Raw genomic sequence first — 25,287 nt, 5'->3', positions numbered from 1 at the left:
ATTCCGGTTATGTCAGTGACATAACTACTTTGACTTTTGAGTGAAAACGGCTGTCAATCAGTCAGTCAGCTTTGATTTTTCTTGATTCAGATTATGATACAGGATAGTTTCTTTCAGTTCAAGCTCTAGCAAACTATCACACCATACATCAAACCATGGCTTTCTACCTAAGGTACTCGGGATTAAGTGTGGATTAAGTGATATACAGCCTTGACATCAAACAACCTCAAGAGGTTTATATTTCACGCCAAAGCTTTCCGTTCCCACCAGCTGGTGGCCGTGTCGTTGCTGCATCGCCAGCAGTTGTATCACGGCGTGAGCGCACAGCTGCTCCAGCGCCAGATACACCCAGTAGATGACCGGTGCCGTGCTGTAGTTGAGGTACGGTGCCCGAAACCAAAGACCCCGCCGGATGGCGTCCCTAACTTGGTGCGTGAAGAATGCCACAAAGCCTACCGAAAACCACAACGAGACCAACAAACTGTGCTGGCATATTACGGATGTGATCATTGAGGCGAACAGTGTCACGAAGATCATCGAGTTGTGGAAGAAGGGTCGGTGGGTCAGGCTGGTGGCGTCCTACGGGAGGTACAATTTGCGTTAATAGTTCAAAAGACAAAAAAAAATGTTTCAAGAATTACATCCAGATGAAACGATCGCGCTTCGATGAAGTGGTCCAGATCTATCCACGAAGAAGCAACGAATCCGACAGCGATCAGCGTTATCTGGTCGCTTCGATCGAGCTGATCTTTGTAGTCTCGTACGATGATTTCGGTGACCAGTCCGCCGATTAGGGCGTGTGTTATGTTGTCTATGACTGCTCGCAGCAGTGGAGGTTTCTGAACGATGGCACCCAGTTTGTCGCCGGTGATGCAAATCACCAACAGTAGCAGATGTTCCAGGGCAAGTAGCACCGTTGGCGTCATTGTGGCACGGGTGTATGATTCTCATTCAGAATGGTGTTAGCACTACAAAAGAGAACTATCAGTTAAAGGCGCTTGAAAAAACTATCCAAATTCCAATAATAATTGACACAGATATGGGAGCAATCTCTAAATTAATTCAACTTCAACTTTCACCTCAGACTAATTTAAATAATCGGCTGTTGAAATTTGTTGGCCCAGTTTTCCTATTTAGCACTATGCTAATCAAATTCCATAATTCTATTGAAGAAATTTAATCTATAACGATTTTAAACCTTCACTTACCGATTTGTTTTTGTCAATAGAGTTTTCTGCAATTGCTCATAATAAGGAATATTTTTAAAAAAATCAAATATTCGTCATTCTAAATAAAGCAACTTGCTAAAACTAAGTCAAATGCAACAGAGACAAAGAAAACAGGTGAGTGCTCTTGAAAACAAACAAACAACACGTACCGATCTCGGTCACCACAAAACAACTCATCGTAAACAAACCGCTGTAATGCGAAACTACCACCCTTCAGTAGTTTACCGTCACCATTTTACACACCCAGAAAATGGCGTCAGCAAAGAAAATAAAAATTAAAAAAAATATTTAAAATTTCAATAAATGGAAACGATCACATAGCATTATAAAGCATTTGAAACCCACAATGTTTTGTCATTTTTTAAAGAATATAATTATTGTACTCACTTTTAATTTACTAATGTTGACAAATCGGCATTCTGACGTTCAATTAAAGCTCCTAAAAGGAGTTTTCACGAGTTCTTGACCCCTTTCCTTCCGGTCTGCGTACTAGCCTTAAAGGATGTTGTCCAAGTTAAATCGAATGAGTTTCAAGATTAAATATCTTAACAATTTATTTCGCAAAACTAATGATACAAATTCTCGTAAAAATCTGCTGAGTTATTTAACACCTTGTTTATCACTCGATTTTAGTTGAAAACTCGAGGTCAAGAAACAGCTTTACGAACAGTAGAACAAAATAGAGGGAGCGGCTTCTTGGGGCTTTTCTTTCTGGCTTGCTTTCGCTGCCGCTGCTGCCCATTTGAAATTTTTCTTGACATGATAGCTTTACCTGCCACATTTATGATAACTTCACATAAATTATGTTTGGCCTTAATTCATAAACTGTCAGTGGGGGTCGAAAAACGATACACCTATCGTAATTTCTAATTAAAATTAAAAAAAAAAAAAAACAATTCAAAAGATATTGAAAAAATTTTAAGATTGCCCTTCGATAGTTTACCGACATTTTCCCAAAATATAATGGAGTTTGGGGCCGTGGTGAGCGTGGTTGCCTCTCACTCAGTCAGCCTGGGTTCTATCCCAGAAAGTCCCGGTGGAATTTATCGAGACGAGATTTGTCTGATCACGCCTTCCGTCGGACGGGGAAGTTGCCATCTGGTTTTTTTAAGTGCTAGGTGAAGTGCTGAGACATCGTCTAAAAATAGACGGCATACTATCTCGCCCAGTGAAATGAAGTCGATAAAGTAGTCGGTTTCGATGGAGGAAAAGTGGAAAACATGGTCTAAAAATAGCGACGCCATCCTCCTATTGCCTTAACAATCAAGCCTTCGGACACCTAGTTTCGAGTAGGAATCTCGCAATCGACAACGCCAAGGCAATGCTGTAGAGCGAATAATTTATTTATTCTATTGATTAACTCTACCTAAAATGCAAATCGTTTGAAAAATTATCAAATCTCACTCCTCAAATGAAACTAGAATGATAGAGTCACAACAAGTTCATCAGTAGTGTTACTTGTTCTACTTGTTGTAACAAACAACAAAATTGAAAGTTGATATTTTTAAACATTTAAAAAAAAGGGATTACGGCCTGGGTTCAATCCCAGTCGACTAGATAGAGTAGCGTTTTTCAATGTAAGGATATTTTTTTCCAGTAAACTAACAAATAACAAATCATTTTTGCAAAGTCCAACAATCAAAAATTTATTAAGGTGAAATCAAACCTCAACAAAACAAATTGTTTGCAAATCACCCCAAAAAACCCCTTAAGAATCATCAACATAAAAAAGAGTGCGTTCAATGTCGTCGCATATCTGACACACCAGTCATTCGACAGTCATCAAAACACTTTCGTCAAAGTAGGGTGAACAGAGGCAGAAGAAAACAGTGGAAAAGGCAGACGTGAAAAATTTATCAATAAAGGTAGAGGAAAAAATCATTCAAGGAGAGCACTCTGCAAATTAAAAGAAAGTTCTTTGCTTTGAAGGCAGGACATCACCGTCGTACAGGACAAAGTAATCAACTCGGCTCAAGGACAGTGCGAGCAAGTCACCACAACAAAATGTCGATCATGGACAGAATCAGACAGTCGTACTGGGTCGAAAATGTCCCCAGACGGAACATTATCGCGACCCTGGTGGCGTCATTCCTGGTAAACAACAATAATTTGATAATTGGATTATACGGACCGTGTGCAAATTTTAATCCCTCTTTGTTTGCAGTTCTTCTCCGGGTGGTGGATCGCAATCGATACGGCCTCGGTCCATCCAAAGTCGTGGGACTTTTCGTACTACATCTGTGGCATCCTGGCCACGATCAGCTTCTTCATGGTCAACTCGATCTCGAACGAAATGGTGAGTCATTCGAGGCTGCTTCTGAAGCTGGCCACGAAAACTTTGTTCTTGCTTGATTGCTGACGAAATAATCATTGAGAGTCGATATCGATGTCATGTTAAAATGAAAGAATTCGTGCTGGACAAGAGCAAACTATGAACGTTTTAACTGCAACCATTTCAGCTGCACGGTGGCGCGGCCTACACGGGCGGTGTGATGGGCGAGAGCGGCATCAAGGTTTTCCTGTTCATCGGGTTCGTGCTGGGCTTTGCCTCAATCATCGCCGCCATCTGGATCATGATCGCCGAGTTTGCCGTCAACGATGACAAGTCGGACAAGGGACCGGGGTACGCTCTGCTGGTGCATAACATCTTCATCTTTTTCTCGTCGCTGATCTACAAGTTTGGCCGCCACAGCGACGATCCGTACGCCGCGGGAATCTTTTAAGGAGTGATGTTGGTTTTTTTTTCTGGGTGGCGTGAGTACGATTTTTTCCGTCTCAGTGCGTGTGATCACACGAACTGCATCTGCATCTTTCATTTCGAATAAGTTTATCATACCTACTGATCATGAATACCCAGTAAAATACAATGAGTACAGGCAGCAGAAAAGAAGATAAATATTATGTTTTGCTTGGGTTTGTTTAGAAGTAAAAACTGAGTCAAGAGAAAATACCGCCGCAATTTATGCAAATTTTACAGTAACAGTTAGCCGATAATCCCACACTCCAAACGAAGGAAAAGGAAGGAATTTATTCTTACAATGTACCCGTAACTATCCGAAATAGAGTACTTTAATTTTCTGGCATATGTATAAATTACTCATAAAGTATGTAATAAAAAGAACAACTTACGATATAGGTAACAATATGTTTATTTAATTGTCCGAATAAGATTTCTAAAGCTTCGGTTGAGCTGGTTGACGTCCAAATCTTCCCTCCAGAAAGTTCTTGAATGACCCAACATATTCAAATTTTGAAAGAAAATCACTCACAATAAATACATAAAAAAATCTTCGTTGAGCTGGTTCACGTCCAGATCTTAACTCCAAGTAGTTCTTGGATGACTCGGTGCATTCAAATTTGTTAGAAAATCACACAGCATAGGTCACTGAATCTACCTGAAGGTATACTGTTAGTGAATACACCTAAAAAGTCCTCCGTTGAGCTGGTTGACTTCCAGATCATAACTCCAGGAAGTTCTTGAATGACTTGGTACATTCAAATTTGTTAGCAAATCACCTAGCGTATGTCATCGAAGCTACCTGGCGTTCTGCTTGTGAAACCATCAAAAAAGATCCCCGTTGAGCAGGTTGACGTCCAGATCTTAACTCCAAGTAGTTCTTGGATGACTCGGTACAATCAAATTTGTTAGCAAATCACCTAGCGTATGTCACTGAAGCTAACTGATGGCGTTCGGCTTGTGAAAACATCAAAAAAGATCCCCGTTGAGCTGGTTGACGACCAGATCTTAACTCCAAGTAGTTCTTGGATGACTCGGTACATTCAAATTTGTTAGAAAATCACTTAGCGTAAGTCACTGAAGCTACCTGAAGGCGTTCTGCTTGTAAAAAGATCGAAAAAGACCTCGTTGAGCAGGTTGGCATCCAGATCTTAACTCCAAGTAGTTCTTGGATGACTCGGTACATTCAAATTTGTTAGAAAATCACACATCGTAGGTCACTGAAGCTACCTGAAGGTATACTGTTAGTGAATACACCTAAAAAGACCTCCGTTGAGCTGGTTGACGACCAGATCTTAACTCCAAGTAGTTCTTGGATGACTCGGTGCATTCAAATTTGTTAGCAAATCACTTAGCGTAAGTCACTGAAGCTTCCTGGAGGTATACTGTTAGTGAATACATCGAAAATGATCGCCGTTGAGCTGGTTGACGCCCAGATCTTAACTCCAAGTAGTTCTTGGATGACTCGGTACATTCAAATTTGTTAGCAAATCGCCTAGCGTAGGTCACTGAAGCTACCTGAAGGTATACTGTTAGTGAATACAACTTAAAGACCTCCGTTGAGCTGGTTGACTTCCAGGTCTTAGCTCCTGGGAGTTCTTTGGGGACCCAAAATATTCAAATTTGAAGATAAATCACTCGGAGTTGGTCACTGAAGCTACTCAAAGGTATACTGTTAGGAAAAACATCGAAAAAGAACTTCGTTGAGCTGGTTGACGTCCAGATTTGCGTGCCAGATTGCAGGAGGTAGTGGATAACTCGGAACAATCAAATTTGTAAGCAAATCACTCAGCGTATGACACTGAAGCTACCTTAAGGTATACTCTTAATGAATACATCGAAAATGATCGCCGTTGAGCTGGTTGACATCCGGATCTTATCTTCAGGGAGTCACTAAATACCCAAAACATCCAAATTTGTAGGCAAATCCCCAGCGTAGATCACTGAAGCTACCTGAATGTATACAGCTAATGAAAACATCGATAAAGACCTCCGTTGCGTTGATAGACCTACCCCGGCTAACTTGGACATTTCGGAACATTCTAGACATCCCAGCAAACTCACCCGTGAAACAAAACAATGTATTCCTCCAAAAACCCCTCCGCTCAACTGCGATCAATCGGACACACGCCCTCGTTCTGAAGACACCACGTCGGCTGCAGACTGTCCGCCCCAACCCCATTCTCCACCAGCCGTTCCCGATGGATCATCATCCGCGATTCGGCCGACTGCCACCGCTCCACCGGATTGGTCCACAGTCGCTCCGCCAGCGCGCTCAGCCGCGGCCAGAGGCGTGAATCCAGCGTGTGCCGGTCCGCTTGCTCCGTCCAAAGGGCCGCCTCAGATCCGAGAATGTTTGCGGAGAGCTGTGGGTCCACCGCGAAGAAATCGTTGTCGTAGATGTCCTGCCACCCGCTGTACGGGGCGCACCAGTTGAGACCACCCTGAACCCAGCCCGGGAAGCCACAGTCCAGGTAAAGCACGTCGTAGTTGGAGATGATGAGGCGGAAGCGTTTTTGGAGAAGTTTGGGTATGATGGGGTCATCGGCGGTCGTCCACGCCTGGATGATGTAGCGATCGCTGTCCAGGTATTGATCGACGTAGGGTTCGTCGGTTAGACGACTGGTCCACAGGATGATCGGTCGGTTGTCCTGTAGGGATTTGTCGAGACTTTCGAGGGCGTTGGTCTGGAAGTGGTTCCACAGCTTGAGGAAGTCGGCTTCTTCCAGGCCCCAACCTTGATTCAGCATCCACTGTTGGATGTCGGTGCTGGTGTTCCAGCAACTGATCTTCACCTCGTCACCACCCATGTGGAACAGGTCAGAGTGAGCGAACATGGCGTTCATTTCACGGTAGACATCCTCGAGCGCTTCGTAGACCTGTTCCTTGGTTGGATCGAACTGACCACACGGAGGTTCCTCGCAGTACTGCACCCAAGGTTGGTAGTTGAAGCAGCTTACGAGACCGGTCTTTTCCCAACCCTCACCGATGTGACCTGGTGCGTCCAGTTCCGGGATGATACGAACTCCTCGAACCAAAGCGTACTGAACGATGTCCTCGACGTCCTCTGCAGTGTAGATCTGCTTGCGTGAGTAAGCACCGAAGGTATGGAGAATTGGGTGCGATTTGATGACCAGCGGCCAACTCTGCGAGTCGGTAATGTGCCAATGGAACACGTTCATCTTGACCATGGCTAGTGCGTCAATAGTGCGCTTAATGGACTCCACCTCTACGTAGTGCCGTACAGTGTCCAACGACAGTCCTCGATGAGGATAAGCTGGAGCATCCTGAATCTCAGCGCCTACCATTACCAGTAGATCACCGCTAAGATCATCGAACATAATCAGCTGAGCCAACGTCTCCAGACCATGTCGGGCTCCAAAGTAGTTCTCCGCCTCAATGGTAACGATCACTTGATCATGCACCGGTTGACCTACCGACAAACGGTAGCTCTCAACCGTGTCATGGTTCAACACCAATGAATCATCCTTAACGTCCAACTCAACAACCATTCGATAACCTCCAGAATTGGCATCTTCTCCAGCAAGCTTGTTACCCAATTGACCCCGGAAACGCTCAGCACTTAAATCCCAATACCCCTTCAACGTTCCCGATGACCTAAACCCCACCGACCTTCCATCAATCGCCACCAACCCATTCCCAACACTCGCCGACCCAGTTGGTTTCGGCCAAACCGTCCCAAACGGTTCGCTGCAGTTCAACCGGCACACCTGGAGACCCCAAACCTCCTCCTGTTCTGTCTCAATGGCCGTCTTCACGCAACGGTTGTCCACGCAGCGGTAGCCCCACACCGGATCGCTGAAAGATCGAACAAAGCTTGAATCACTACGAGCGTTGAAAGAGCGTTAGTGTTAGCGTTTGCGCTAAGAGGACACCTTTGCTCAACGGCTTCCTCGGATTCACTGGGCGTTTTGTGGATCACAATTATGTACGCTACAACGGTAATGACGATCGTGAGGGTGAACCCCAAGCTGATTTGGATAAACACGGAGGATTTCATGGTGAAACGCTAGCCTGAACCTAGCCAAGACGAGTACTAAGTTTGGTCAGGAACGGTGTACTACAGCGCATAAAAAGCACTCGAGATTAGCCGTTACAATCAGTGTCTTGCGAACCTTCGTGGTGAACGGACACTAGAGCTGCGGTATTTTTTACTACCTAAGCTCAGAGTTATTTCAAAACAAAATTCACAGTCTTTTTAAAGACTACCTGAGTTATTTTCCAAAATTCTAAACAGTCTTTTCAAGACTAACCCCGCCTGAAATTTTGTTGTATTTTACAAACGAAGCCATCTTTTAAGAGAACTTTGCTTGCAAAATGCGTCAAAACAAAGGTAAACGCAAATCTTCTGAAGATTTGGTCGTTACGTCGGTGAAGCGTTTGAACGCTAAACCGGCTAACGGAAACAGAAAAAGAAAACAGCCTCTTCTGAGGTCTGATTCTGATTCTGAATGTGAGGTCAATCCTCCAATTCCATTGACAAACAGTTTCGGTGTTTTATCCGAAACTGATGACAAGGAACCTTCTCCTCGTACTGAGCCTTCTGCCGTCGAGAAACGAGTAAAGGCTCCGCCAATTGTTGTGACTTCCGTCTCCGATTTGGCCAGCTTTCGAACGCAACTGAAGAATTGCAAGGAAACTTGCAATTTGAAGGTTTCGTTCCAGCTTGGTCGAAGAGGAGAATGTCGCTTGTTGACGGAATCTTTACAAGATCACCAAACTTTTGTTGGTTATTTGAAAACCACAAACACAATTTCTACACGTATGAGACCAAGAATGCTCGGCCATTCAAGGCGGTCTTGAAAGGTCTCTCCAACGACTTGTCGGTGGATGAGATCAAAAACGAACTTAAGGTGTTGCTTGGCTTTGCCCCATCCCAAGTAATACCAATGAAGAAAAATCAAACGGGAATATTTCTCGCTTTGGTTTGACTTCACAATTTTATCTGATTCATTTCAACAGAAATGAAATCAACAATTTGAAACTTTTGGACAAAGTTCAGTTTTTGTTCCATGTACGGGTAAAGTGGGAGCATTTTAAGAAACATGGCGGTAATGGCCAGAATCTGACCCAGTGCCGGCGTTGCCAGGCATTCGGTCACGGTACTGATCATTGCGCCATGGTTCCAAAATGCATGGTTTGCGGGGATTCTTCTCACGACAAGGACAATTGTCCCGTGAAAGAAGTCACCCAATTTAAATGTGCAAATTGTGGTGGAAATCACAAATCAAATTTCTGGGATTGCCCCATCAGAAAAAGGTTTTGGATTCTCGTGCTAAGCATCAGCCGAAATCCAAACCGAAATTTTCTCAAAGTCAGGTTGTACCTGCATCTTTAAATCAAACGTTCGTGCTGTCTCACTCGAACAATTCTAGAAATACCCCTACCGTGGAAAAGTTAGGTAACAACAATGGCATTTCTTATGCTAACGTCGTTTCGGGTTCGGGTTCATCCACGAATTTTAAATCCTCTACCAATCTTTCTGAAATTGGGCAGGTACCTCAAATCTCATTTGAAAATTTTTCTGCTGGCAACGCTTTGGGATCTTCTGATCTCGGCGATGTTACGTTTGAAAAATGACTTTTTGCAAAACTCACTGTTTGGTTTGATTCAAACAATGAGTAATGCTACATCCATGATGGAAGCAATCCAGATTGGATTAAAATTTGCGAATGATGTTGTTCTTACCCTGAAGTTTAATCATGGATCTAAGTAATTCCATCAATATTATGAATTTTAATGCTCGCTCTTTAAAAGCGAAAGAAAATGAATTTTTCAACTTTTACGAGTTCATAACGTGCATGTTGCTGTTATAACCGAAACATTTTTAAAACTGGCACTTATTTGAAAAGTGATCCAGATTATAAAGTTATAACTAATAACCGAATGAATCGAAATGGCGGTGGAGTTGCAATAGTTATCCACCGTAGTATGACTTATAGCACGTTACGTGACTTTAAGTTAAAAGTTATTGAAAGTTTGGGCATTGAACTTGAAACTTCTTTTGGGAAAATTATGATTGCAGCTGCATATTTGCCATTCCAATGCACTGGGGAAAATAAAAATTATTTCAAAGGGGATTTGAATAAACTTACTCGGCATAGATCTCGATTTTTGATCATCGGTGATTTTAATGCCAAACACCAATCTTGGAATAATTCAAAAGTAAATTCCAATGGTAAAATTCTGTTCAGAGATTGCACTTCTGGTCTTTATTCGGTTTTATACCCGAATGGGCCAACTTGCTTTTCTTCTGTTAGAAATCCATCAACAATTGATTTGGTTTTGACAAATCAAAGTCAGTATTGTGGTCCTTTAGTGACTCATGCTGATTTTGATTCTGATCATCTTCCAGTAACTTTTTCACTTTCTCATGAAGCAGTTACCAGACCCAATAGTTCTGTGTTTAATTACCACAAAGCTAATTGGGACAGGTATCAGCATCATATTGAGAATAATTTAAATCATGATTTTGTTTTAGAAACCAAAGCTGATATTGATTCAGCCTTGGAATCTTTAACTAATGCAATTTTGGATGCTAGGAATATTGCTATTCCTAAAGTCCAAGTCAAATTTGATTCTCCCATTATTGATGACGATCTTCAGCTTCTGATTCGTCTGAAAATGTTCGCCGAAGACAGTATCAACGTTCTCGTGATCCTGCACTGAAGCGAATTCAAAAGATTTGCAAAAGGTTATTGACCACAGATTCACTCTCCTGCGAAATGAAAAGTTCGCAAGAGATGTCGAACAAATTAAACCTTATTCCAAACCTTTTGGAAACTTTCAAAGGTTCTTAAGAAACCTCAAAACCCATCCCTTCTTTAAAAGATGGTGATAATATTCTATTAACTAATGGGGAAAAAGCTCAAAACTTGCTCAGCAGTTTGAGAGTGCTCATAATTTCAACTTGAATGTTTTGAGTCCTATTGAAAATCAAATTTCAATAGAATTTCAGAATATTGTTGAACAAGAATTTTCATCAGATGAAGTTTTTAATACGGATCTGAATGAAATAAAATCTATTATCAAAAAATTTAAAAATATGAAAGCCCCTGGTGAGGATGGCATTTTTACATTTTAATTAAAAATTACCAGAAGCAACTTTAAGTTGCTTGGTCAAAATTTTCAACAAATGTTTTGATTTGGCATATTTTCCCAGTAGTTGGAAAAATGCCAAAGTAATTCCGATTTTGAAACCGGATAAAAATCCTGCTGAAGCCTCAAGCTATCGGCCCATTAGTTTGCTTTCATCTATTAGTAAATTATTCGAAAGAATAATTCTTAATAGAATGATGACGCACATTAATGAAAATTCAATTTTCGCTGATGAGCAGTTTGGATTTCGCCTTGGGCATTCAACTACTCATCAGTTGTTGAGAGTTTCAAATTTAATTCGAAGCAACAAATCTGAGGGCTATTCTACTGGCGCTGCTCTTCTAGACATAGAAAAAGCATTTGACAGTGTTTGGCATAAAGGTTTGATTGCGAAATTGAAAAGGTTTAATTTTCCGATTTATATCGTGAAAATTATTCAAAATTATTTGACGGATCGTACTCTGCAGGTATGTTATCAGAATAGCAAATCTGATCAACTACCTGTACGTGCTGGCGTCCCTCAAGGAAGCATTTTGGGTCCAATTTTATACAATATTTTTACTTCTGACTTGCCTGATTTGCCCCCAGGATGTCAGAAATCACTTTTTGCTGATGACACAAGCATCTCCGCCAAAGGCAGAAGCCTTCGTGTCATCACAAGAAGATTACAAAAAGCTTGGATATTTTCAATTCTTATTTGAAAGAATGGAAAATTACTCCAAATGCTGCAAAACTCAACTTATTATTTTCCTCACAAACCAAGGGCTGATTTTCTTAAACCAAAAAGTCATCACATTATAAAGATGAATGAGGTAAATTTAAAGTGGGAGGATCAAGTGAAATATCTTGGACTTGGTTTTGACAAAACCTTACTTACAAGGATCACATTGAAAGTATCCAGGTTAAATGTAACAAATATATTAAATGTTTGTATCCACTTATAAACAGGAATTCTAGACTTTGTCTCAAGAATAAACTGTTAATTTATAAACAAATTTTCAGACCTGCCATGCTTTATGCTGTGCCGATCTGGACAAGCTGTTGCTTAACCAGGAAGAAAAAACTTCAGAGGATTCAGAACAAAATTCTGAAAATGATTCTGAAACTTCCTCCCTGGTTCAGCACCAGTGAACTTCATCAATTAGCCGAAGTTGACACTTTGGATGTTATGTCCAATAAGATAATTGATGCATTTCGACAAAAATCATTGCAGTCTTCAGCTGCATTGATCCGCTCTTTATATAGTTTATAAGTTAGTTTTAAGGTATCCCTTTTCCTTTTGTACATGTAGGACCTCCTACATTTGAAATCACTGAATAGCGAAAGCTACAATATTTCATGAATAAATGAAAGTTGCTAGTATTTAAAATTGAGGTGAAAAGTCATCGTTTGTGATTGGACACTCAATAATATTTTAACTGAATGAATGTACATGGAAAAGAAATTTGAATAAATATAAATTTAAAAAAAAAAAAAAAGATTAGCCGTTACAAACATTGACATTGTCGGGAAGTGGTCCAGTAAATCCCCCCCATTGGAAGGTAAGAATCAGATAGTGTAAGGAAATACTGAGCTAGATTTGCACCACAGACAGCTGTTTTCTAGGTCGAACATCGGGGCTATGAATCAGGAAAGAAACACTTCAGCGACATTAGATTGCACAGCAAAAAAAAACATTGCGTTTTTTAATGAGATCTCATGCGAGGTCAACCCAAACAGCTGAAAACAGGTAAAATATTACGGGTGTGAATTTATTATTTAAAAATTTATTATCTTTTATAAAAAAAAATATTTTTTTCACAATAATTTAGATAAAATTACATAAAAGAGAAAACATTTATGCTCAAACTCAATCCTATTCAACACTTCTTCTTTGGGGTTAACTTCTAAGCTGGCCTTCCCGTTTAGAAAAGAAAGATATTGGAATTAACAAAAAGAAAAGAATTATGTTAGGGGTTACATACATGCAAAAAAATATATATATAAAAATTTCATGTTACATAATAATTATTTAATCCACCCAAAACATAGTTTCAAATCACGCCTGAAAGTTTTATGAAGAAATTTCATGATTAACGTCAATAACAGACGATTTTAGCTTGAAATTGTGACACGCCGAATGGATTTACGGGTGCCACGATATCTCGAGATTGGATGGACCGAATGGACCAAACCGGCTGAAATTTTTAGTGAAAAAACTCAAGACCGTGTGCATGAAAAAGCCCGATTTTAAAATATACAAAAATTTTAAACCGACATTGTTATTCGAAAAAACATAAAAATATTTTGACCTTTTTTTGGAATATTGGACCGGTTTATGGAGTCCTTACCGATTTGGTCAAAGCAGTGTTGAGATATCGTGGCACCCTTTTTTGAAACTGCTTATGTAAGGTATGCACTTCGGAAGAAACCGGTCAAGAAAAAAATCAAATGGGCGGCAGCGGTAGCGAAAGCAAGCTAGAGAGGGTGAAGAAAAGTCCCAAGAAAACGTTCCCTCGCTTTTGTTCTGCCGTTCGTAAAGCTATTCGCGATCAAAAGCTCAAAAATTCCGACAGATGGCGCAAAGCGTCGAAGAATGACGATTCAAATTTTCGCTGTTCGGTTACATAGGAATGCAAACTTAAAATTGAATTTACAGCTCATAGAACAACTTTTGAGAAAAAAATCAAGTAGTACGATTGTTAACTCTTTGCCCTCTATAAATTAACGCAATAAAAAAAAAATGAAAAAAAAATAATTTTGAAAAAATAATATTGTTTAAAATGATAGAGCATCAAAAGTTAACAAAGTATCAGCTCGAATTTTTGCTCAAAATTTGTTCTCAACGCTGGAATTTAACAAAACAGAATTCGCATACATAACCTCAAAGGGCGGAAATTTCAATCGACATTCTTCGCTCTGTTCTGCTACTCAACACTAGGTGCCGCATGTCGTTTAGCTCTTGAACGGCAATTTCTAGACCCCCTTTCTTTTGAAGAGCCCTTACTTCAAATAGCTAATAGGCAATCAAACGTCAAAATTACCCCCCACTAGAGGGTGCTGAAACTTGGGGTGATGTTTTCATTATAACCTACAGAGAATTTGCAGCAAAGCTAAAAGACACGTGTCGCCACCTATGAACAAATAGCGTAAACCTATGATTTTTTGAAAAAATGTGTTTTTTCCTTCATAATCAACATTTTTATACAACTTATGCCGGATTCGGATGAGAAAAATTATTTCCAACAATTTGGTGTATAACTTTCCAATATTTGTTTGATTTTTCTATGAGAAAACTGGAAATTTAGAAAAAGATAGTAATTTGGACTATTTGGCTAGAAAGTCTGTCAAAAATCAATAAAAAATGTTGAACATACGTTAACACATCTGTTATCAACTATACAACTGTTTATTTCCTTGATATATACAGGGAAACTCATTTTTTCGTGTTCCAAAACATGTTTTTTAAAAAAAAGGTCACACATTTTTGCGCGCTCAAAAGTTGATGTTCATTATTTTAAAGCAAAAAAATTTTCTCGTCTTTTGCAACCAGTTTCATTAAGATTGATGCAGGGAATCATGAGAAATAAGCGATTTTGTTCTTCAATCCAGCAGAAAGGAATACGATTTTTGGCAAGTAACCTCATTTTGGCGCCACCTACATTTGAAACACAGTCGCGCTGCAAAACCTCAACAGCGAGTAAATTGGTTTGAAATTTGAAATTGTTTTATTTCATCGTAAAATCGACATTGATAGCAAATTATACCATTTTCAGGTAAGAAATATATAGCTTAATTGATTTAAACGAAAATATTTTTGTGATGGCCGATTTTACCAATTCATTATCTCATTCAAAATAAGGGAATGTTTTAATCAACCAAAACCTAACTAATCAATTGAGAATGTAGATTGTTCAAGTGGACAAATATTGTTTAAAGTCACTTCTACCATAAAAGCAAAGCTCTGCTTGAAAAATGGTAGTTGGAATGATTTTCAAAATTAGCAATCTAACCTCATTCTCGCGTTTTCAATCCGGATCTCAGAATTTTCAATGAAAAAGGCAACTTAGCAAAAAAATAAAAAAGTCAGTCGATAGAACTTTTTATTTCTTACCTCCTGTTAACTTTATTTTATTCCAAAAGATCAATTTTCTTTTTAAAAACCTTAAAATAGTTTTCACTTCCCTTTGCACTTATCGCGCAAAAACGTAAACGTAACCTTGCACCAAAGTTCTCCTACTCGAATGTAGGTGGCGAATCGAGTTTTTAGCTTTGGTTTTGGGGGCCTATCTCGACCATGATAAAACCAGGAAGGTGCTGTGTCCTATCCCTCGCCTAGACCAGACCAAAATCTATGATAAAGCTGTCAGACCAAATCTGTCAGATAAAACTTAATGTCTTCAAATGCTTCAAATATATTTTGGTAACAGTCAAAAAGGACCTTTTCTGTCAAGAAGGACCACGAAGTATTTTTTTTTAAATTGATTTAAACATCAATTTTAAATCCTTTGCAGTCGTACAAAGGGTCATTGTTCTCAGAAAAATAAGCTTTATTGTTGTAAACAATAATATCACAAATTTAAGCTTGATTTGGCTCTATGTAAATATTTATGTATAACGGTAAAAAAACACGAATAAAACCATTTCTGATCACTTTTTTACATTTTAATACAAAACAAAATATTGAGAAGACAACATTTGTTTGATGGATCGGCTATGGTCCCCTTGGAACCTTGGAACGAGCTGTCAAGTAGGATATAGTTAGCACGAAACTTGGGTTTTATATGGAGATTTTCAGAAAAGTGAAAATTTTACCATTTTCCGGGCAAATTTTACCGGTTTTTTTTGTATAACATACCAAACTGAACCGAAAAACGCGTATAGACGAATTATTTTTTTGAAAAAAAACGTTACTCAATCCACCTTAAGGTGGTTGATGCCTTCCTCACATTCATAAAGTCAATACATTAAGTAAAAATAGCAACATTCCCCCCTAACATGTTAAACAAATCAACATTATTACTCATTTCTTCTGATAGGGGTCGCAGACCTTCAATATTTCTAGCTAATCGACAAGGTCTGATAAAAAACCTATCCAATGATAGTTCGCATGATGGACCCGGACATCATATTCACCGAAATATCTGAGATCCGGCCACCAAAAAGTGTATAAATAACACTTAAGTGCTTATAACTTTTGATAGGGTTGTCAGATCTCCAATGTTTTTGTGCTCATTGGGAAGGTCTTTTTGATACCTTTCTGAAAATGTATAACATGATAGGTAGCGTGGTTCACGGATATATGAAAAAGACAAAAGTGTTCAATTTCGTTTGCATCAAACGGAATTTTGAAGTACTATGACCCAAAAAGCTAGCCTGAAAATTTTAGCTTATTTGGTTATGGTTTAGTTGCTCCAGTTTTGATATGAAGTTAGAATGGAATTTCAATAAATTTAATTGATTTATTTTTCACTTTTTAACTCTTCTTATAGAAAGTTTTCCTCAACCCGATAAAACTTTATCATGTAAGAGTTTTCTTATAGGTTTTGATTCGGGGAACAACTTTGTAGAACATCGCAAAGCGCTAGGAAATGATCCCGAAAAGATACAGATTAATTTTTAAGCATATTTTGAAATTTTGCCGAAAAAAGTAAACTCTAAAAACATTCCTGTATCTTTCCAGGATCAATTCTTAGCACTTTGCGATGTTGTACAAAGTTGTTCCCCGGATCAAAACCTATAAGAAACCTATGAATAGGAAAATTTGATAGGGTTTTGGGAAATTTTCTATAAGAACATGTTAAAGGTTACAATTCTCCATATTAAATTGAATCAAGTTCCATACTAACTTCAGATCAAAACTGGAGCAACTAAACCTTAACCAAATGAGCTCAAATTTTCAGGCTAGCTTCTGGGGTCATAGAACTTTGAAATTCCGGTTGATGCAAACGAAATAGAACACTTTTGTCTTTTTCATATATCCAGGAACCACCCTAATGATAGGGTTTCTTGCAAAAAACACCCTTTTTACAATCTTCCGGACATACGCCAAAATAGTTTTTTTAGCATATCTTTTGAAGTACTTAACTAAACTTGCTGATTTTAAATAGGGGGATGGCGTCGCTATTTTTAGACCACGTTTTCCACTTTTTCTCATCGAAACCGACTACTTTATCGACTTAATTTTGCTGGGCGAGATAGGACGCCGTCTATTTTTAGACGATGACTCAGCACTTTTCCACTCTTGCACCTCAAAAACCAGGTGGCAGCACGATGTAACGCCACGTCCCTATAGAGACATATGGGACCCCAAGACGGATCGTATGAGACTAATACGGTCAAAATCCGTTCATCCGAAAACGAAAAACGAAATGAAGTTGACTTTATAGCTGTCGGCCACCATTGTTAGTACCAACCACTAGTGTCTTCCTTTTAGCTACAAGGATTTCGCCGCCCTGGGCTCCTAAGTGTATGAAAGTATGGCACGGAGCGACGGCGCCGAATACCCATATTTACACAAAGAATTTTAGAGCGCCCGCCGCGGGATTCGAACCGGCGACCTCTAGATTGTGAGTCCAGTGCACGGTCCGATTGATCCACACGGGCGGGACAAAATCCGTTCATCCAGTCTGGAGATAATCGAGTGACATTTTTTTTGTCCACCCACCTACACACATCCACACAGACATTTGCTCAGAACATGATTCTGAGTCGATATGTATACGTGAAGGTGGGTCTACCAAGTCAAATTAATTAGTTCATTTTTCGAGTGATTATATAACCTTTCCTCAGTAAGGTGAGGAAAGCAAAAAATGTTTTAAAAGCGTATTTCGGTTCAGTTTGGCATGCTTAACTACCCTGTAGAAAAAAAAAAATACCCCCAAATTGGCCCGGAAAATGGTCAAATTTTCACTTTTCTGAATATCTCCTTGAATCCAGGTTCCGTGCTAACTATGTTGAGAGCTAGAAAGCGTTTATAGAACAAGCATGCAAGCATTGTGTACATACATAGAATTTCCGAAAATAATACCTTTTTGAGACCCCAACTTTGATAAACTGTATCACTAATGAAATTGATTTAAATGCGTCCAACCCTACTGCGTAAAGTTTACCGCAGTGAGGATTCGTTGAGCTTGTTTGCATAAAAGCTCAAACAACAACATCAATATGTGCACAGGAAATTAAAAGTTAGGAGCACGCTTAAAATTTGTGGCAAGCTTGGGATGGGACATTGTTTTTCAATAAATGACATGGACACTTTTGTCGTCGTTTTAGAAATATAATTTATGGTGTTGGGTTAAATTTACGTTTTGATGAGAATTTAAGAAAAAAATAATGTATTTAGCACTAAACTCACATAATAGACAAACGTAAAAATATTAAATAAAAGAAAACCGCCTATAAAATTCTGTCGGAAAGAATAATTTTCAATATCTACCTGCTTTGATGGCTTGCTTCCGTCCAAGGATCGATCGCTGTTAAAGCGATTAACAGGAAAACTATTTTCCAAGGTGACTGCATCTGTCTGTTGGCTCTAATCTGAAACAAAGCAGATGATATGTTTCGCATGTCCGATTGTGTAATCAAGCAATGCGGATAGATACTTTTATTTTTGTTCACATAAAAAATGTAATGAAAGCTGGCAATATTCGATCCTCTTACATAATATTTAACTTAAAATTTACCATAACCATTTCCTGCGGACAAATTTCACCCAACTGATGCATCATCCGCAGCGATTTCTAATTTTAAGTTCAAATCTCTCCAGTCTGTTGTGCTTGCTGTCCATCATCGATCGCGCGTTATCTGTTATCAATCCGGTGTTGACATCTTCATTTTCTCTGTTATTCGATAGGAATGCCTTCTTTACATGGTGGTAATTAAACTCTCAGGCAAAACAAAAACATGCACCATGTGATTCTGGTTTGAAGAAGTAGACTTTATAACTTCATTTTCGTTGGAATAGTTCGGATAGTTTAGAAGACTTCAAAAAGCTGATTGATTTTCTAAAATTTTTAGCAAAAAGTGTATTCAACGAGATTTGTTTCAATGAAAATGGTTTCGATCGTCCATCCAAACTGGTTGACCTCGTTGCAATGAGTATTTTCAATCGAATAATTGCTTTATTTTTTAAATAATACTAACTTCTATCAATAATCAAGCACAGCGCTACTGGGAAATGTATTTCTGTATTGCTTTCGTCCCTCACACCCTGCCACCCTGCTCAATCGGGCAGTGCCCCTCGTTCTGGAGGCACCACTTGGGCTGCAAACTCTCCGCCGCGATGCCGTTCTCCACGAGCCGCTCGCGGTGTACCAACATGCGCGAATCGGCCGCCTGCCAGCCCTCACTGGGGTCCGTCCAGAGGCGTTCCGCCAGAGCACTCACTCGCGGCCAAAAACGCGCATCCAGCGAAAGGGTGTCCGCTTGTTCGGTCCACAGGGTTGCTTCAGCGCCCAGGATCTGCGACGAGTGTTGGGGGGCGGGGGCGACCGTTTTCAAGTCGTTGTTGTAGACCTTTTGCCAGCCGATGTAGGGGGAGCACCAGTTATTGCCGCCCTGGACCCAACCAGCGAAGCCGCAGTCCAGATAGAGCGCGTCGTAGTTGGAGATGATGAGACGGTAGCCTTTCTGGAGGAGTTTGGCGATTTTGGGATCGTCGCCGGTGGTCCAGATTTGGACGATGTACCGGTCTTTGTCGAGGTACTGGTCGACGTAGGGTTCCTCGGTTAGCCTGCTAGTCCACATGACGATGGGACGGTTATCTTTGAGGGATTTATCGAGCCGCTTGAGGGCGTTGGTTTGGAAATGGTTCCACAGCTTGAGGAAGTCGGCTTCTTCGAGGCCCCAACCTTGGGCCTTCATCCACTGTTGGATTTCGGTGCTGGTGTTCCAGCAACTGACCGAAACTTCGTCCCCACCCATGTGGAACACGTCCGAGTGCGTAAACATGGCGTTCATTTCACGGTAGATGTCCTCAAGCACATCATACACCTTGTCCTTGGACGGATCCAGCTGACCGCAGGGTGGCTCAACGCAGTACTTCGTCCATGGTTGATAGTTGAAGCAACTTGTCAGGTTAGTCTTTTCCCAACCCTCACCAACGTGAGCCGGCGCGTCCAGTTCCGGAACGACACGAACTCCGCGAGCCAACGCGTACTCCACAATATCTTGAACGTCCTTTGCCGTGTAGACCTCCTTGCGCGAGTACGCTCCGTAAGTGTGCAGCGTCGGCTGGGACTTAATAACCAACGGCCAACTCTGCGAATCGGTAATGTGCCAATGGAACACGTTCATCTTGACCATGGCCAACGCATCAATAGTTCTCTTAATCGAAGCCACATCAACGTAGTTCCTCGAAGTGTCCAACGACAACCCACGATGCGAATACACCGGAGCATCCTGAATCTCAACCGCCCCCACGATCTGCAACTCCATCCGAATGTCGTCAAACACCACCAACTGCGCCAACGTCTCCAACCCGTGCCGCGCCCCAAAATAATTCGCCGCATCAATCGTCACCATAACATCCCCACCCCCAATCCTCCCCACCGTCAACTTATATCCCTCGTCCGTCCCGTGATTCAACACCAGCGAATCATCCTCGACATTCACCTTAATCACCATCCTCTTCCCACCACCCCTCAACTCCTCACCATCCGACCGCACCTTCAATTGCCCCCGGAACCGCTCAATCGCCGCGTCCCAATACTTGCCGAGCGCCCCCAGCACCTTTCCCCACTGGAACTCCACCTTGTACGGGTCCACGTGTACCAGGTCGTTCCCCAGCTGGTAGTTCCCGGTTGGGCGGGGCCAGACCGTGCCGATGACGCCACCATCGCCGCAGTACAGCCGACACACCGACAGGCTTACGGCCTTCTCCCGTGCGGCGGGATCGTCCCCGATCGGGACCTTCTCGCAACGGCTGTTGGTGCAGCGGTAGCCCCAGGCTGGAGCGCTGTGAAAAAAAATAAAGAGATAATTTCGACCGTTATTATTGGTGCTTGCCAACTTTTCCTTTATCGGGGCGAATCGAGACTACAGTCTGAATAGGGACAGCAGTTTTTAGCGCACTTGAAGCTTTTAAATTTGGAAATGGATGTACACATTTTGTTGACCTGAATCTGTTCTAACCGAAACCAACCAGAAAAATCAAAATATTGTGCTCCAACATGATTAAAACTGCTGTCCCAATTCGCCCCATGTGTCCCGATTGACCCCAGTTTACGGTACGAGTGTTGGAGGTTGCTGCAAAAAGATATTGGGGTTTAAAATAACAAGTTGCAAAAAGAGGATTTTTTCAGCACGAGTTGTACATTTATCCAACGAGGTTCATTTCAGTGCTGAAAAGTAGAACTTTTCAGCATTTGTATTGAAAAGGGTTACTATTCGATTCTGTTATTTTTGGTACAGAAAAGTAGGCTGTTTCGTCGGTCATAAATGACAGGAAAAGGAAGCAGTTTCATGACAGAATTCGCAATTCGCAATTTTCAGTGTAAGAACGGGCCTTGACCGATCTTATGCACCAGGTTCCCGACGAACACATCTCACCCTTGCTCTGAGTCAGTACGAGCAGCACGCTAGAACACGCTTTGAGTGTTCGTGCCAGGCATGCACACCTTCTTTTCCGGTTACGCATTTTAACTCGGCCGGGGGTGGTACATTAAGTAGGGTTTGATGTAAGTATAAGCGCCTAACCATTTATAGTGTGCATATCAATTTTCATTAAAGCAAACACTGTTATATTTTTAGTTTGAATTCAGAAACTAATTGTTATTTCCTGTGTATTGTTTTCTCCTGAAATCTTCCCTATTGTTGAGTTATGTTTATCTGCTATTTCTTTTGTCGCGGTGTTGTGTTACAATATTTTGGTCCTAAGCATTTTAGAAAAGTTTTTCAAAAGTACAATAGTAATATTTGTGTCCTTTAATCATTCCATAAATTGAGTAAGGGCTCGAACCTCACTTGCTTAAGAAAAAGGTGAAGTTTCAAAACAATGGACAGTGAAGGAAATATACTATGTAAATAATCAATAGTAAAAGGAAGATAGTAATTTATGAAGTAGATATAGAAATCAACAATAGTTAATAAATAGAGGTAACAAACGAGCTTAGATTGTATTGAGGGCAATTTACAGGGAAGATGAGAAATTATTCAAATAGATAAATAAAGAAAAGGCACATGATAAACAAAATTGACATTGCTGCCAAATTAAGGGAAAGCAGACAGATTTTTACAGCAGCATCAATTGGTAAAATAGAGCGAAAAAGCGTTGAGAAATAAGAGAATCAAATAAGTGAAATCGAAATCAAATGGATGATAGTAAACAGAAGCCGTTTTAGAAAATCAGTGAAACAAAATAAACAGAAGATAGCTGTTAACTGAAATGGAAAGAGGAGAAACCCCGTTCTGCGATGCTCCAGTACATCCACAGCAGTTGACTCAACATACTGCGGATCAAAACAATACCGTCTACAATCACAAATTACTTCCCTTTCCCACATTGTCGCGCCCCTTTCATCTAGCCGTCTCTACTCTGACCCTCGCTGGTCAAAGGTTTACGAGTCGTTTCCACAGGCCACCAGCTAGGTTACACCTTGTCATCATGATGACTAAACCAAGCCAACGTGGAGGTAAGAAAATAGGACACTTGCAAGGAACCAGAGCCATGCTGTTTTGTCCAAACTGCACTACGGATGTAATTTGGCTCTTTCCGGGATGTTCCTCGCCTAGGTGTGTCAACCGACGAGTATCATCAGTATCATGCAGTCTTGGCCTGCAAGGTCATATAGACGATAAGAAATGGGAAAATTTGATATTAGGAGAGGAGAAGGAAGGTGGAGAATAAAGTGTTCACAGAAAAGAAAAGTTAATAAATGTGTTGATTTGTTTAGTAGCCCTTAAGTGTTTTCCTGTATCGCAAAGCCTGTTTCTCTTCTAATGGTTCGACTGCTATTGCTAGAAATTCCGTAGATTTTTTAGAGGTTTTAGAATTTTTTCTTCACCACCAAATTTGCTGCCACCTAGGACAACACAATTCTAGACTTCTCCTTTTTGAATATCTTCTCCGTTCGTTTTATAAAAAAAAGTAATGGTCAAATGTTGAAGCAGAGGGCTGGAGTAAGAATTACCGTCTCAGAAATTGAATTTGCTCGTATGCAACGTAAATGCTGGCCGCTAAAACTGCCACCGAAACGCATACCAAGGTGGTGTGCAGTATAATTAGTAACTTCATAAGGCACAAATTGTCAAATTTAAATAGCTCTCACTGAAACAAACTTTCACTTCCAACTGTTCTAATATCTTTGTAAAAGACAACGTTAATTGAATTAGTAATCGATTGACTGAGTTGACAACAAACACAATTTTTACTGCGTCACAAAACATTTTGATTTCTTCAAAATATGTTGAAATACAAACTTTTAATTCACTTACCCATCCGGTGGCTGTTGAGCAATAGACAACTGGACCGCGATTAAAACGGCAAGAAGGATGATGTTTAGTCGCGAGTTCATCGTTATTCCATTCGTGCAATCAGAACCTAGAATAAAACAAAACAAAGATATCTATTTCAGCAACGATGCCAAGCTACAACCAACACTCGTCTGCGTACATGCAAATTCAAAAGAGGGCAACCAAGTTACAAATGCACCCACAATCACTTGCGATCGCCACAATAAAGCAAAATCGCACACACCCAATTGGTCACGGCGAATACGTTGTGAAAGTCAACGCAACCCCCCGCCACTTTGGAGCGATCGGCTGGGTGTGTGGGCGAGGAAGTAATTATCAGATTGGAGAGGCGGTGAACAGTGTATCATAACAAATTGAAAACCGTGGCGCGGACCTTGAAGATTGAAATGATACGACAATGCAATACATTAGAAGTTGTTTGTGTAATGTTGAAGTGCTCTTTGAATAATTGATTTGGGAAAGATATTATTCTTTTTTAAAAGTAATGATAAAAAATATTTCAACAGCAGAATTTCAAAAGAAAGTAAAAAACGGAATAAGCAACTTAGTAAACAAATGATTTATTGTATGAATTTTTTTTTTAATAATGTGATTTGAAAGAAACTTAGTACAGATTTGGTAATTTAACAGCTCTGATTTTAGAGAGTTGATGTATAGTCCACACTGACAAGTTGCCGTATACAATAAAACAACAAATTACAAATAACGCTCTACTGCTTGTAAATTGAATTTGTTTTAAATTAAAGTAAAATGTGATTGAATTTCCTAAATTTTTTGAACGATGAATGATTATTAAAAATTATGATTTCCAAAAAAACACTCACCCTGATTCGATGACCCCCCAGACGATTATTGACCGCCGGCTGGATATTTTTCCCTGCTCCAAGAGGTTATTCAATCCACTCGTCAGCACACTACGGGACCGGTCCGAAAGATTGCACTCCAAAATACCGACTGTCGTGGGCGCGCGTCTGGAAGCTTGCTTTTATGTATGTTACGAAAACATTTTTTTGCTCGCGTTTATTTGATACTTTCTTCACGTTTCTTTTCGACAAAGATTATCAATTTTTGCTTATTGGTTTTTTTTTTCTCGCTCCGTTGAGACCACCAAAGACGAACAGGATAAACAGGTTTGACCACTTGACTTGCTACACGCACGTTGACACTTTTTTGATTCTTCTTGTGGAGGCTTCGATAGCGGATTTGATCCTGTCTGAACCCGGCCTGAGGAATAATCAGGATTGGGGACCCGAAACTGGTTCCGAACGTTCCACCGCTGCAGTGTTATCACGATCGATGTTTGTTTTGATTTTGTAGCTAATTTTGTTCGATTGAGTGAGTGGCCGCGAGTTACTTTTGAGTTCCCTGTCATAAGGTAGTGAGGGGTCGTACAATGCCTTGTGGTCCAGTTCAGAAAATTATAAATTGGTTTTGGATTTTCAAGAAATATCTGAAAATTGAGAAAGGAAGATGTGAGCCGATAACGCCGATTACGTGAACGTTTCTTTATAACGTTACGTAACTTATATCCCCCCTCTCGTTCAAAATATCCATACATTTTTTTTAAATGTATAGAGCGAATTTACGAATTTAAGAACAAAGTTTGTGGTGCTATGTAGGGGAAATATACCATTTCTCAGCCTATTTCTATTATTGGCCTATCAGCACTTTGACCATGGATTACAGCTTTCATAAAGTATTTTTGACTGTTCCAAAGTAAAAGATTGCTCAAATAAAAATGAGCAAGCA

At 40.3% G+C, this 25,287-nt stretch overlaps 4 protein-coding genes across 11 annotated transcripts; 1 reads left to right on the top strand and 3 right to left on the bottom strand.

Annotated features, from left to right (window-relative positions):
- Positions 1-210: 210 nt before the first annotated feature.
- On the bottom strand, positions 211-1,390 carry LOC6047334 (transmembrane protein 267). Its single transcript, XM_038264073.1, has 3 exons — positions 1,209-1,390; positions 642-968; positions 211-579 (listed from the first exon to the last, which is right to left on the bottom strand). The coding sequence occupies exons 2-3, from the start codon at positions 924-926 to the stop codon at positions 217-219; spliced, it is 648 nt and encodes a 215-aa protein (XP_038120001.1). The 5' UTR covers positions 927-968; positions 1,209-1,390; the 3' UTR covers positions 211-216.
- Positions 1,391-2,958: 1,568 nt separating this feature from the next.
- On the top strand, positions 2,959-4,369 carry LOC6047332 (transmembrane protein 50A). 3 transcript variants are annotated; one of them, XM_038264074.1, is made up of 4 exons: positions 2,959-3,094; positions 3,144-3,323; positions 3,394-3,525; positions 3,689-4,369. In XM_038264074.1, exons 2-4 carry the CDS (start codon positions 3,234-3,236, stop codon positions 3,950-3,952), a joined length of 486 nt encoding a protein of 161 aa, XP_038120002.1. In that variant the 5' UTR covers positions 2,959-3,094; positions 3,144-3,233; the 3' UTR covers positions 3,953-4,369. The 3 variants fall into 3 exon arrangements, with proteins under 3 accessions (XP_038120002.1, XP_038120003.1, XP_001864408.1); XM_038264075.1 differs by having other exon boundaries at positions 2,982-3,094; positions 3,159-3,323; XM_001864373.2 differs by having other exon boundaries at positions 3,016-3,323.
- Positions 4,370-6,033: 1,664 nt separating this feature from the next.
- Positions 6,034-18,977, bottom strand: LOC6047331 (chitooligosaccharidolytic beta-N-acetylglucosaminidase). Of its 5 annotated transcripts, none has more exons than XM_038265389.1 (3): positions 18,750-18,977; positions 18,503-18,603; positions 6,034-7,785 (listed from the first exon to the last, which is right to left on the bottom strand). In XM_038265389.1, exons 1-3 carry the CDS (start codon positions 18,792-18,794, stop codon positions 6,072-6,074), a joined length of 1,860 nt encoding a protein of 619 aa, XP_038121317.1. In that variant the 5' UTR covers positions 18,795-18,977; the 3' UTR covers positions 6,034-6,071. The 5 variants fall into 5 exon arrangements, with proteins under 5 accessions (XP_038121317.1, XP_038121320.1, XP_038121319.1 ...); XM_038265392.1 differs by having other exon boundaries at positions 18,503-18,598; positions 18,750-18,778; XM_038265391.1 differs by having other exon boundaries at positions 18,727-18,777.
- Positions 18,978-19,062: 85 nt separating this feature from the next.
- Positions 19,063-24,866, bottom strand: LOC6047330 (chitooligosaccharidolytic beta-N-acetylglucosaminidase). Of its 2 annotated transcripts, none has more exons than XM_038263269.1 (3): positions 24,363-24,866; positions 23,500-23,605; positions 19,063-21,022 (listed from the first exon to the last, which is right to left on the bottom strand). In XM_038263269.1, the coding sequence occupies exons 2-3, from the start codon at positions 23,577-23,579 to the stop codon at positions 19,270-19,272; spliced, it is 1,833 nt and encodes a 610-aa protein (XP_038119197.1). In that variant the 5' UTR covers positions 23,580-23,605; positions 24,363-24,866; the 3' UTR covers positions 19,063-19,269. The 2 variants fall into 2 exon arrangements, with proteins under 2 accessions (XP_038119197.1, XP_038119198.1); XM_038263270.1 differs by lacking the exon at positions 24,363-24,866 and adding an exon at positions 23,678-23,827.
- Between the last annotated feature and the right edge of the window lie 421 nt (positions 24,867-25,287).

Source organism: Culex quinquefasciatus, chromosome 3 (genome assembly GCF_015732765.1).
Source record: "Culex quinquefasciatus strain JHB chromosome 3, VPISU_Cqui_1.0_pri_paternal, whole genome shotgun sequence".
Classification (NCBI taxonomy): Eukaryota; Metazoa; Arthropoda; class Insecta; order Diptera; family Culicidae; genus Culex; species Culex quinquefasciatus.
Note: the sequence above shows the minus strand (reverse complement) of the source record. Positions and strands in the feature narration are given on the sequence as shown.